The 13,850-nt window shown below is 34.2% G+C and overlaps 1 protein-coding gene across 3 annotated transcripts; it reads right to left on the bottom strand.

Annotated features, from left to right (window-relative positions):
* Positions 1-2,184: 2,184 nt before the first annotated feature.
* Sec13 (secretory 13) lies at positions 2,185-11,900 on the bottom strand. Of its 3 annotated transcripts, none has more exons than XM_067087587.1 (7): positions 10,390-11,900; positions 8,224-8,397; positions 6,957-7,095; positions 5,304-5,434; positions 4,865-5,119; positions 4,469-4,612; positions 2,185-2,894 (listed from the first exon to the last, which is right to left on the bottom strand). In XM_067087587.1, exons 1-7 carry the CDS (start codon positions 10,390-10,392, stop codon positions 2,805-2,807), a joined length of 936 nt encoding a protein of 311 aa, XP_066943688.1. In that variant the 5' UTR covers positions 10,393-11,900; the 3' UTR covers positions 2,185-2,804. The 3 variants fall into 3 exon arrangements, with proteins under 3 accessions (XP_066943688.1, XP_066943689.1, XP_066943687.1); XM_067087588.1 differs by lacking the exon at positions 10,390-11,900 and adding an exon at positions 10,201-10,336; XM_067087586.1 differs by lacking the exon at positions 10,390-11,900 and having other exon boundaries at positions 8,224-8,409.
* Between the last annotated feature and the right edge of the window lie 1,950 nt (positions 11,901-13,850).

Raw genomic sequence — 13,850 nt, 5'->3', positions numbered from 1 at the left:
TAAGTTGTTCTCAAAACAAATTCCTTGAAAAGTCTACTAATTGTAATCAAATGTTCTTAGTATTGCACTCCTTTTCCAAGGTGACACTGTGCATAGATTTGATAATGTGAATATAAACAATTTTGAATGAATCCTGAAATTTCAATCGACATTAGCGAGGAATATCCAGCCAAGAAAATGTGTCAAAAATTTCGACATTTTTGGTAAAGTTGCAATTTACTACTAAAATTTAAACAATCCTATCTTGTCATAAGAAGATATGCTACCCTATGTGCCAGCCCTGAGTGGGCCTTTTTTTTTTTTAAGTGGTCTGGGTAAACACTTTTTTATGAGTATACACATTCGGCCACTGACCCAAACTTAAGGACTCGTAATTTAATGGTTAGGATGCATCACTAGGCTCACCAGGCAAAGAGGAAAGGTTCGGTTACCCTGTGACTTTTTAAGCATATTCCTAAATCTTAGTAACCTGAACATTGAACTATTACCTAGTTAGTTAAATACGGCGGTCTGTGGCCATGATCGAGGAAAATATGGGACTAGCAAGGTTTATGGACTTAATGCACCATTACCTCAATGCACCAACACTAGTCTGAATGCACAGAGTATCTGGTCCTCAATGCACCACTTCCTAATTAAAGTGCATCTTTCCTTGTGGCCCCAATGCACTAACTTAATTCACATAACTCTTGCTCTTTGGGGAACTATATAGGTACCTATATTCACTTGGCAGGATTATTTTCTTTGATAAAGTGAACCATTTTAAAAAGTCTGAATAAAAATAGATTACAAGGCCAACAAACACATTATGCTATGTGGGAGCTATCTCTTAATTTAAACTACAAGCCTTACTGTTTCTGAATAAAAACAGATTATTACAAAACCAACATACATATTTATTTATCCATTCCCTTCAGTTCCTACACACCCAGATGTTCAATTTCTCTTTGTTCCAGTTTTCACCTTTCAGCTAAAAAAATCCTTTGGATAAGCCCAGTCATGAAATACAATATAAATCATAAAATTTATTTTGATACCTACTGTTCAAGATAGTCTTTATCTCCTTACCTATCACAGGTGAGGCGATACGGTATAAGCTTTCTTCAAGATTCACCTCAAATATGACATACAGTAACTTATCGGAATGGGGAAGCTTGGATTTACATGAAGTTGTATAAGATTTAGTCCCATTGGACACTTTTTCTGATGTAATAACTGGGGCTTCTTGAATGTATAAATTTCCTATTGGCTTCCTGATCAAAAGATGCAGCTTGCCTCGCGATATTCACTTAGCATTGTTGCTTGATATGTCCAAGGGCAAAACTCTCATTAGTGACCCGACCAAGAAGGATAAGCTGGCCAATGCTTCACATCATGACTTTATCAGGCAGTGGAAATGTAAAATTTGCTCCTTGTTTGTCTGTTGTTCAAAATACTGGTTTGATAACTTTGTCTTACTAAAATTAATCCTCTCCCATTGTTATTAAATTCCCATTAATTTTTAACTGTCTCCAGCAAAAAAACATTTGATTATTCCTTTTCTGATTTTACTGCAAAAGGTACATATTTCTAAATCTCTCCTGTTAGTAGGTAAACAGAATGTACCTAAGTACATATATATTCATTTAAAATAATTTTTCTATTTGAATATTTGCATAAAATCTTCTATTGTCTTAAAATCCCAAGTACTGTAATGACATAAACTAGTTGGATACAAAAAATTATGTATTCTACATAGATACATCATTGTTTAAATATTCATTTAACAGTATCTTTTTTCTGGGAGATTTTATTTGAAAATTTGTCACAAAACACAGTTGTCATGAACACAGTAGCATTTACAGTACTCACTTTACCTGCCTTTAGTATCGTGCAGTAAGGTCACCTTACATGGTGTCTTCTCAGCAGACGAAGTCATCAGAACCATTTTATACATTTCTAATTCAAACTTGCAAGTTTGATAATTTTTGCAAATCATTTTTTCAGTGGGTTCAGTTTCCTAATACGAATTTCATTATCACACATCTGGATTTGTGCCTTCATAAAAGTGATGCTTACAAATGTCAGTAGAAGCAGTAAAGAAATTAAAATAACTACACTACTAAACATCACAATATTTTTTATAACAAAAGCTGGTGCTATTTTATTCAAAACTCTCTCCACCAACAACGACAGGAAAAAATATTTTTTTTACAAATTTCTTTATAATTTATTTAACCAAGCAATATATAAAGTTTACCACAATATTCATCATCATTCAAAAATACAAAATTGCTGTTGTTTAAAATGAAACTAAAATGCACAAGAATATAGATACAAATGCAACCAATATCATAATTAACAAATGATGAAAATGCTTACAGTCACTATCTTAGCCATCTATACTTTACTCCACGTGATCTCACCAAGACGTTCGTAACTGTTACAATGAATTTAATACAAAGACATTAACGAATCCTAACACAGTACTGTACGTGTCCAGGACGTTTCTTAACTGTCTACTGTACACATACTAGTACGATATCTTTGTCATTCACGTACACAACCCAGACACTTACTCAGCCTCACTCCTCCAAAATCATAAACAGTATATCTAACTATATATTTCCACTGGAGTTCTCTAAAAATTCATGCTGTTTGTTCTAATTCCTTGAGAGTACAGTATTCCTAAACAAAAAATAAAAATCTGAAAAAGTAACAAGGAAAAAAATAAAGGACTTTCTGGCACCTTTTACACAATTTGAAATCTTCAATTATACAAAACACTAAAGAAATAGTACAAAATTTAATTAAAGAAAATTTGTTTACAAAGTACGTTGCTCGGCATTTTGAACGGCAGCGGAGTCATTCAGGCAGACCCATTCGCCTTCGAGAGTTTCCTTCCATAGGCTAACCTAGAAATAAAAAAAAAGATGCCGATTATGCCAAGAACTCGACAAAATCGAAAACCCAATTTTTTTTTATTTTACTGAAAAACCTAAGTATTGAAAAACAGGATCCAGTACAGTAATTCCTAAGGGCCAAATTATTGTAATAAGTTCCAAAGCCTTTATTTCGAATCTATAACTCAAATATCTTAACAAATTTCAGCAAATGTTTAAATCTAATAAAGTATAGTTTTATTTATTAGTATGGAAACAAAATTCAAGTGGACAACACATTTCGTGCTTCCTACACCAACTTAAGACCATTTCTTAACTACTGATTCTTGATGTACAGTCTACTCCTTAATCATTAAGTTACCATATTCACAATGAACTTTGATAATTATATTCTTGGATCAAAATGACCTAAACTTACTCTTAATGTGCATTGTAATAAGGATTCAAAGCAATTTATGCAACAAATTAGTTACAATTTACTTCTGGCCCACTTAAGGAATGATTTTGGATGACATTTTGAAAAACTACTTTATCCATCACATTTTTTTCTGTTGAAAGGTAGGAAAACCCTTAAATATTCAGTTCTTAATTTTGTTTTTGCTATTACTGTATAAGCACCATCAACCTAAATTAATCAATTTCTCATGGCCCACTTATGAATGACATGCTCCTTTCCATCGCATCTTTTTATTATAAGTTCTTAACTATTACTTTTGATAGATCATTTGAAAAGTTTTAGTGTAATGACTCACTCACTCGCTTTTGTGGATGTCACAATCTTCAATGTCTTTGGAACAGATACCAATACTAGCGCATGGCTTATGTGTGAAACAGAGTTGAAAAAATTAACTGTTCATTGAATACATGATATTTTTTGTTAATAAAGTGGAGAGATAAAAGCTGACAAGTTGTATGAAAGTTGATTAATTTTATGAGGCAACTTTATTACAGAATTCAGTTAGGCAATTTATTACATTACGTGAAATATGGTATCTATACAACTTCTTTTCAGCAATATGTGATTAAACTATCTATAAAATGTTTCAACTTTATATGGTAGGCCATTACGTGAAATATTTCAACTTCTTTTCAGCAATATGTGATTAAACTATCTATAAAATGTTTGAGTGAATGATGAAGTTGACTGAATAAAAATTCATAACCTACAGTTAATATTTCAAGTTATTCACGTTGGAGGATACTGTATTATTCAAACTTTTACATCAATTTATAACTTCTGAATGAATTTCTGGATGTGACTAATTTAATTCTTATTAATGAGTTTAATGTCTTCAAATTTTTATATCCACTATAAAAGTTTTTGAAGAATAACCCTGATAGGCAGTTATTAAAATCTTCCTAATTTTTTACAGTATACCCTATCTTATTTATATTAAATTTCCCATCAAGCAAAAATCTCTATGGATGCGAACAATAAGGCATAAACTAATTATTAAATATTGCCATTCTGTATGCTATCCAAATTTAATACACAGGATGAGCATAACAAAAATTACACATACTGAAACAACAACTGAAAAATATCAGTGACAGCTATTTTCAACACAATATCAGTTTGAACTCACCTTATTGTCTCCGCCTGACACTGCTAAAATGTTTCCAGTTACAGACCAGCTAACATGCCAGATGACATCATCAAAAGTATTCAGTTCTCTGTGGTGCCACACCCCAGTCGTACTATCGTTCACCCAAATTATAACTCGTCTATCCTGCAAGAGAAAAAAAAGAGTGTCTCTTTTACATCATCAGAACTCCTCCTCAAGTAAAATACAGTACAGGTACTATGAAACCAAGGTAGAAACAGATAAAAAAACTAACACTTAATATTCTCAGCACAAAATATCAAAGCTTACTCAAGCAAGTAACATTACGGTACTATGAAACCTAAGTGGAAACAATTATTTATATTTAATATTCTCAGCCAGAAAAAGTTATGCAAAGGGTTCTGCTGACACACCCACCTGGGAACATGATGCAATAACTGAACGGGAGAGGCCAATAGACGGAGCCCAGGCAACATCACGCACCCAATCAGAGTGGCCTTCTAGCTTGAATTCCTCAACCCACTCCCCTGAAGCTTCTAGTCTCCAGACCTTGACATACGTATCGCATCCACCGGTTACCAGACGTTGGACAGGTCCTCCAGCTCTGTTATTGGAACCATCAGCTGATCCCGAAGCCACTGCAGGAGCCCAGCTGACAGCGTTGCAACCAATCTAAGTAACAAAACATTCATATTCATATTACAAGCTACAATTAGTGACCAGACCAATGATTTCTTAAAATGATGTAGTTTTATTGACATTCAATTCCCAATAACTGTGTTTCATTTTAAATACCATGATGAATGTTAACAAAAGAAATTTTGGCAACTCAGGAAAAAGAGAGAGATTAACTTACAGAATGAGCATTGGTGATCTTTTTGGATTCCCATGTGTCAGAGACATACGACAAGACAGAAACGGAGCCATCGGAAGATGCACATGCCAAAATCATTCCATATTCATGTGGTGCCCAGCATACACTGTTCACTGAAATTAAAGATCACACCTGAGTCTTGCTGCACTTGCAAGTATGATTAACATTCTCCTACAGACAAAATTTTAAATCTTTACCGGTCCTAGCCTGGTCAATGGGACCACTGTCTAAACACATTTTACATTACAGAAGAAGATTGCACTGTACTTTGACATTCTGTGCCCTGTTGTTCTTGAAAAGATTTTCAGAACTCTCCTGCATATTTCTATATATACAACTGTCCCTCAAAATTTCACAGCGACCAGGACTGCCAGATATTCACTGAGAAAAGTTGTACAGTAACCTTTCTTACAGACCAACAATAACAATGAGAGAGAGAGAGAGAGAGAGAGAGAGAGAGCACTGTACTTGAATTATGTGTAAGGTAACATTAAAAATCTAGCCATCGATAAACTGGTTCCTTCAGGTAGAGGGGACAATGCATGACTCAGTTGTTAAGTTGATTTTGGATGAAAATAAAAGCAACAGTTATGATCACTCCCAACAATTCTTGCAGTGCACAAATCCTAATGAAGAAGAAATTCAACCTTCAACATCATCAACGTAGCCCCTCCTCTTCCTACAAATCTTTCTCAGGCCCCTCAACTTGTGTCGCATTTCTTGGAACAAATTAAAGATGTAGGGTGAGGTATTACTGTGTACTCTATACATGTACTTTTTTTTAGTTTTTTATCATTTATAGTCTCAAAGAGGGTTAGTAGCATAGCTTCAAAGTTGAAGAAAATATTCCATTTAATTATTATTGAAACTCCTGTGATTAATCAAATCCTCAAACTTCAAACCAGTTAAATTCCAGTCACTTTGGACCTCTACAATGGGCCCAACCTGGTACCCAGGGCCACAGTTTGAACAATCATGGATCTATCCTATATGTATATTTTATTGTGTCATATCTACGTCAGGAGTTGTACAGACGAAAGTTCCACAAAACCTCAACCTTGTTTTACAAATTTCTTAATTATTAATCTCTTCAAAAGGGGCAGGGCAACCCAGCTTAACAAATTTGAATTTCCTTTACCCACAGATGTTTTGTAACCAGATTAGCTGAAAATTATCCAGTAGTTTTAAAAAGTAAAAAATGTCCAAGGTTATGCCACACATGCATGCATAAAGACAGACAGATGACAGACTTTTTTTTATCTAAAATTTCCAGCAGCTTTCAGTTCAAGAAAGCCAAAAATTTATATTCTTGTCTGGAGGACTTTGTAACAGCGCAAAAGATCTTAAACAGTGTTATGTTATACAGATCATAATGAGGTGACCATTCTGAAATGGTTGCAACTTGTAGTTAAGAGAAATATTTTCACTACTTTCATAAAGCAAAATAAAATAGTCTGCTCTAGGGACAATTGCCTATAGTGATATTGGGTTGAATTAATACTACCAGACACTAACTCAACCGAAACTTAGTGACTTTTACCATATAATGCTGTCTTTTTTTAAATTCTGTACTATAATAAATCAAAATAAAGAAAATATACCCAAAAATCACAACAAACTTAATGACTATCTTACCTGAAGAATCATGATTAGCATATTCATATATTTTTTTCCATTTGTGACCATCTTCCTGCCATATGATCACTTTCCGGTCATAGCTGCAAGAAGCCAAGATGTTGCCAAATACTGGATGTGCCCATGCAACCTGCCATACCTACAGGAAGGAGGAAATTTGGACAATAAAAAACTATAAGGATTACATTCCTGAGGGCATCAACTCCAAAAATGTAATGTAGAATTTCCATATTTAACAGAATGAAAGGGAAGTGTCAAGAGCATTAATATATTTGTTCAAACATTCTTGGGACACAAAATTCTCTGACCCTTTATAAGGATATCCAGACAGATCTAGCAACCTCAACACAAAATTATATGCTTACCCTATCATCAACTACATATACCCAAATGAAGCTATTTTACATATCCAAGTCATAAATAGCATTACTGTGCAGAGCATCCATGTGTATCAATTTGAAATGTTGCAAAAGAGCTACAACTGTAAATGCCTGGTCCACTCCACTGGGTCAACAACACAAAGATTACTGATTCATTAGTGTGGGTCCTGGAGTACAATCCGTTGTACCTATTGTGCTGAATGAACAAGCAACACATCATGGAACTGCTTGAGTTGGTTAGTTAAGAGGATTTGGACCTTTCTTTACGACATTTCAAATTGGTGTCCCTGACACTCACCACAATTCTGGGTACTTAAAATTAATGTGTTTGTATAAGAACTTGTTTTACTGTACAAAACTAGATTTTGCTTAAAATCAAGTTCATAGTATTTTTTGTACATTTTTTCAGCTAAGGGTTAAATTTTCTCTTGCTTTTACTTTGTCAAAAAGTTTAATTTCTTGTATAACATAGTTTAACCAGTTTCCAGGGATAGACATTGATTCCCAGAAACTATTCAAAATAAAAATTTCAAATAAGACCTTCAAGACTTGAATAGTAATTGCATCTCCCGCCAATCAATTCTAAACTCAAATTGAAACCTTTCAACAACACTTCTTACCAAACATCTTATGAATACTGTATGTACAATGTTTTGGAAATCAAAACAAATGATAGTACAAAAACTCATATGAAAGTACAAACATATACCCAATCACCATGAAATTTACATTTTTACATTTCAAGTTTTCCTAATAACATCTCAATTATACATTTTCATAAACAGTATTCACAAAATGTAACAAAATCCTACACTATGTACCGAAATTCAAGTAGTTTTAGCTTTTTGAAATTACATCTAAAAATGTCTGCTAACAGTAATACTTACGGGTCCTTCGTGTTCCCTGAGATCTGCTATCAGCGTATGAGTTGTGCCTTTGACTTCAAAGATTTTGACAGAGCGGTCAGACGAACATGTGGCTAATCGGGTTCCATAATAATCCATTTGGGCATCATGGATCATGTCATCATGGCCAGTGACGACATTGCTTATGACAGACACCTGGTACAACATAAATGCAGTGCGTTAGATAGTGGATGCACACAAACTATTATATAGTCATGAAAATGACAATTTGGTGCTTTTCCTACCTAAAAATAATGGTTAACACTTGTCAGTTGGACCTTCTCATCCTACATAACTTGTTCTTAAGACTGTATACTGTACGTAGAACAGACAATTATAAAGAAGTTTTTCACAAAGTAAAATAAAGTACATTATTATTAACCCTTATTCTTTGGAGGAAGTGATTTTTTGCAGTAGCCAGAAGACGGACGTAAAATAACACATATTGAAATAATCTTTTTTGCCTCTCTTGTTGATAAATCAAAAAACTGTATAATTACACATCAAAACAAAGCAAAAGACCTGAAGTATAAGGCAGCAGTATTGAAACTCATGAATTCTTCAAAAATAAGACCATTATTATTAACTAAAAAGTTTTGAAAAAAGAAAAAAAGAAAAAAATATGGGGACCCAGAATGATCTGAAATTATTTTGACAAAAATGGTCTTATTCAAATGTGTACACTATTACTGGAATGAACTTTCAGCTTGCAATGGTATTTTATTAGCATCAAAATCAAAATCTTTCCGTCCCCTCTTGGGCATAACCAAAAGAAAAAAAAAATCCTCATCGAGAAATAAATAAACAAAGCTACATATGTTCATTTTATAATATATTTACAGTGGAAAACAAAAAAATGTTTATGATTCATACATTTTGTATAACGATGTAAAAATATACTATCAAAGATCATACTCTTTCCCTGACAAATGTAAAAAAACCCCTGAAGAACATAAACAAAAATAGCCAAACCTGGAATTGAAAACAAAACACCAATTTTACACTCGAAGAAAGGAAATATCAACGCAATTAAAGCCACTCAGGCTATTCTTCATATATTCATTAACACACACAGCAGAATAAATACACGTTCAAACTGTTTTTTTTAATGAAACATTAAAAATAAGAAACTCTTGTCATGCATTTGCAGATTTACATGAACAAAAGGCTACTTCCTGCTCATCAAGAAGAAAATTAATTTTATAAGTTGGCTGGCAATACACAAACTGAAATTAGGAGGTTAAAACTGACATTTTTGAAAAGAGCCTCTCTGGTTTTGGCCACTACCAAATTACATGCAAAATTGGAGCAATGTAAGACATTATTTTTTAAGTTGCCAATACACAAAACGAAATTGTAGGCTAACCTACATTTTTGAAAAGAGCTCTTCATCAAATTACACCTTATAAGGTAAGACAATACCATCCCCAACCGCCTCCATAACTAATGCAGCAAAATTTTAACCAGTAAACCCTCGGTTACATGGTATTATTTTATATGGTATCCCGCCGTCCCTTGGGGATAAATGTAGAAACACAAGCAAAAGATGGTAAATACCATAAATCAAAACCAAAAACATAAGCATAGACAAAAGGCAATAAATATTCCAGTCACCTTGCGGAGAGCAAGCTGCGGTAGTAGTCTTCAGTTTTACCAGACGGACCACCGAACTGGGGATGTGCCTCAACCAACCCTGACTAGCTTAAGCTATCCCAAGCCTATACTCCAAATGGCTCAGAATTTACTTCACCTACAGTCAAGCCACAGCATTAAGTAGCCTAAGCTTATATTAACCAACTTACAGCCCACGTTGGGTTTGACAGCTATGGCGTCCTGTACGGCAGGTTATTGTAATGGTTTCTTTACCGTGCGAATAAGACTAAAACACTAAAATATATACCGTAATAATGAAGATCTTTTTAATAAAAACATTGCACAAATATATATATATAACGTTACCATTTTTAATGGAAAATGTAAAACAGTTTCACGGTAAAACGATCCAACCTAATTTCGACCCCGATGCAATCTGGCCGAATTGGGTTCCTTTAAAGCGAAAATGGCTCCACAAAAACGTTTTTATAAAGAATGTGGTCTCATAATGTTACATGTCACATGATCAGCGTGTAAAATCCAAAGTTATATTACCATGGCTGCTAAATATCGTCGGGTAATACGCGAAGACCTTAGCGTTGAATTGCGACCCCGTTACAATAACAAAAACATCATCTCCAAGTCGGTCGTTCGTGGGAGACGTGGCAATAATGACGTGAAAATAGGGAATGTCCCTGGAACTGATGCCGACTAAATCGTTGTCTTGGTAAAAATTTGTCTCGTTACTCTTCTCGGGGAATTATTTGATGTGTATGAAGTTAAGATGACGATGACGTAGTCATAAAATTGCATATCTGTATCTTTCCGTTTCACTTTGGTTGGTTTTATGTACAGTCCTCCACAGGGATGATTCCCTCTCCGTCGGGCCCTTGTACTTTTCAAGATAAGGTGATTCTTTATATATATATATTTTATAATTGTCTTTCAGTTCTTTCTCGTCAGTATCGTACGTTGCTCCTGGCAGTCTAAATAGGAGAGTCTTTAGTTCTATTTTTAATTTGCTTTCTTCTTATTAAATTATACAGATTATTAGTCTTTCAGTGCTTTCTCGTCAGTATTATCCGTATAGTTTTTTTCTGTAATTTGCTTTCTTCTTATTAAATTTACAGATTATTCAAAGCCATTCCGTATATATACTGTGCACTTATTGCCATCATATGTTTTATGTTTAGTGTTACTATGACCTTTCTTTACTCTACACTTGAAGATGTTGCTAGCACATTCATTTGATTTGTGATTTTCACCACATCTAGGGCAAGCTTGGTCATTTTTACAATTTGCTGAGCTGTGACCTAATTCCTGACATTGATAGCATTGACAGGGCATGTAATAGTCGAATACCTTGCAACGGCTATACAGTGAACACAATTTGTCTCCTCTATCATAGATAGCCTTTCGTATTTGTGGTGTGCATTTGATGATAGTGTTTATATTTGTCATCTTTGGCTATCATTTCCTTTACAACTTTCAGGTCGTCATTTTCAGAAATGAGGCTACCAATCCATGGACTTTTCGTAACAATGTTATCGACAATGTCTTCTTCATCCTTCGGGATATAGACTACTTTTATTTTTGGTTTAAGTTTACCCTTCTCATTTACTGATGTATTGCTGATTTCCTGAATCTCAATTTTTACCTTTTCTAAGTTTTTCCTGTCTGAAAATCTTGCAAATAAGTGTCCATCTCTTGTTATTTTAACCTGTTCAACTGACGCCGTTATTTTACTCATAATTTGTCTCTTCATTTGCTGCTGTGCTCTCTTCGTTTGTAGATTTGATCAGAGGCACCTTTTTTTTGTCTTTAGTGATTCAGCATAAGTTTTATCCATGTTTGTCATGGTCTTTACATCTTTATCAACATTGCCAATTTTGTTTTGCATTTTATCTATGTTGATCATCACGTCACTAGTTTTCTGAGGCGAATCCTTAATCAATTTTGTTAATATCTCTGTTTTCTTTTATTTCTTCAAGTTCATCTTCAATGAGTTTTTTGTGTGTTCTTTGTTCAGGCTTCTTGCAGTTATTACGGATGTACAATTTGTTATCACTACGAAATATGGGTGTGTATCAGGCCTCTGTACCCGAGCATTCATAATGAAACCATGTGTCACACATTTCACAGGCTCACAGCAAGTTCCTGACTCTCTCTCGATTTGGGTTGACTCATCCTTCTCCACTATTTCCTTTATAGTTCCATCTTTACGTGCTTCGATAATTACGAGATAATGTTCATATGATAGTTTGATCTTCCCTTTACTTGATATAATTTCTACAGTACTTATTTTCTCTTCTTCCTTCTTCTTCTTCTTCTTCGTATTTCCTTTAAACGTCGCGCAAGTCAGGCGCTTTTACACAGAGCACTTGACAGACACGTTGCCTTTGATACGGGTCATTTCACTACAAGAATAATAATACCAACGTGGACAAATTCTTTCAATATGGCATGTTGAGCCTATTTCCAGCAAGACACTGGACTGTATTTTGTGCCAGAGGCAAGTCCAACTACCTCATTCCTCAGAGTCCCAAGTACAAAAAATACCAACTTTAGATTTTAGAAAAGTGTTTTATATAAAAAAATATGAGGAACAAAACGTGAACAGATACATATTTGCCCATCAGTGGGCCTATTTTATTTGTGCTTACACTATCTCTTTTTTCCATGGCTAATTTTCATACCATACTGATTGCAGTAGTGTAATACTTGTTGAATTTTTTTAATCTCTCCCTCTCTCGTTTGGCAAACTATAACAGTATTGTCCATTTAAAATAATGCATGAAGATGTACAAGCCAACAATAATCTCTAAATTCCTTTATCATTCGAATCACCGGGTTCACATAAGCAGCAAAAAAAAAAAAAAAAAAAAAGCATACGTGGTCGTAGCAACTGGATAGAAATGTCATCCTCCGCCCGCCCCCTCCCCCTTCACCAATGACAATAAATAATTACATTATTTTTCCAAAAATTCGCCATGAATTAGATAATTCTATATGAAGAATGCAAAGTACAAGACATATACAAATTCACGTCATTCTCACTTTGAAAGAATTTGTCTTGAGATTCACCTCCAGCGAATAAAATAATCGATCGGGGTGCTATATACTTAGTCAGGAATTGCTCATATAAGCCACTTTGACATTAAAGATAATTCACCAAAGGTGTGGCTATCAGCAGATGAATAACCTGGCTGCTTAGAAATGATATTGGTAACGTGATCCTCTGATCTTAAAACACACACATATACAAAAGTGATTACATTTAAATATACAAAAATTCAAATGGTCATTTACATATAAAACATGGGATATTCAGATTTCAGACATCCTTTTCAATATAATCATAAGATTTTTAAAAAAAAGAGAGAGAGAGAGAGAGAGAGAGAGAGAGAGAGAGAGAGAGGACAATAACAGGTTAACATTTTAAAAGGAAAACACTTAAACTTATTTGAGTGAGTCTATACAAGCTTCTGAAAGTTTATGGCCAGTTTAGAAAATGTTTTGGTATTTATCCTTTATCCGAAAAAAAAAAGAAGATATTCCAGATGCCATCATATAACATCGAAAAGTTCTTCTTCATCAACGTATCTTTAGATTCTAAAGAAACCTTCACCACGATTACAGTCCTTTTCTAGACCAGCTAAGTAGTATGACGAACAACGTTTCAACATTAAAAAAAATCCGGTTTTTGAATGTATATGTTAAATTTGTCTTTGTTTTTTCTGGCCTTGACTCAGATCGTTCATTCGTTTCCAAAGAAACTTTTGACCGCGTCATTTACCTCAGTGCACACCGCGTGCTGCACTGTAAGCACTACATAACGCTGTATTCACGGCCCTTCAGCCCCAAGCTTCACCAAATTTTTAGCCCCTTACGTTATCTCCAATTCTGCTTCATTTCTTCAGTCTTGCTGTCCACGCCAAGATTTTGAAGTTTATAAATAAGTGCCTTGTAATTTACTAATGCATATTGACTATCAGCAAACAATCCTTTAGATGCCA

This window comes from Macrobrachium rosenbergii, chromosome 44 (genome assembly GCF_040412425.1).
Source record: "Macrobrachium rosenbergii isolate ZJJX-2024 chromosome 44, ASM4041242v1, whole genome shotgun sequence".
In the NCBI taxonomy this organism is placed as follows: Eukaryota; Metazoa; Arthropoda; class Malacostraca; order Decapoda; family Palaemonidae; genus Macrobrachium; species Macrobrachium rosenbergii.
This window is presented reverse-complemented; position numbering and strand designations above follow the sequence as displayed.

Excerpts from the sequence above, each read along its gene's own strand:
- Sec13 (XM_067087586.1), bottom strand. The coding sequence starts at position 8,409 with ATGTTGTACCAGGTGTCTGTCATAAGCAATGTCGTCACTGGCCATGAT. Across the intron at positions 5,120-5,303 it reads AGATCACCAATGCTCATTCT|ATTGGTTGCAACGCTGTCAG; the intron begins GTAAGTTAATCT and ends TTTGTTACTTAG. Across the intron at positions 4,613-4,864 it reads TTATTGCATCATGTTCCCAG|GATAGACGAGTTATAATTTG; the intron begins GTGGGTGTGTCA and ends TTTCTCTTGCAG.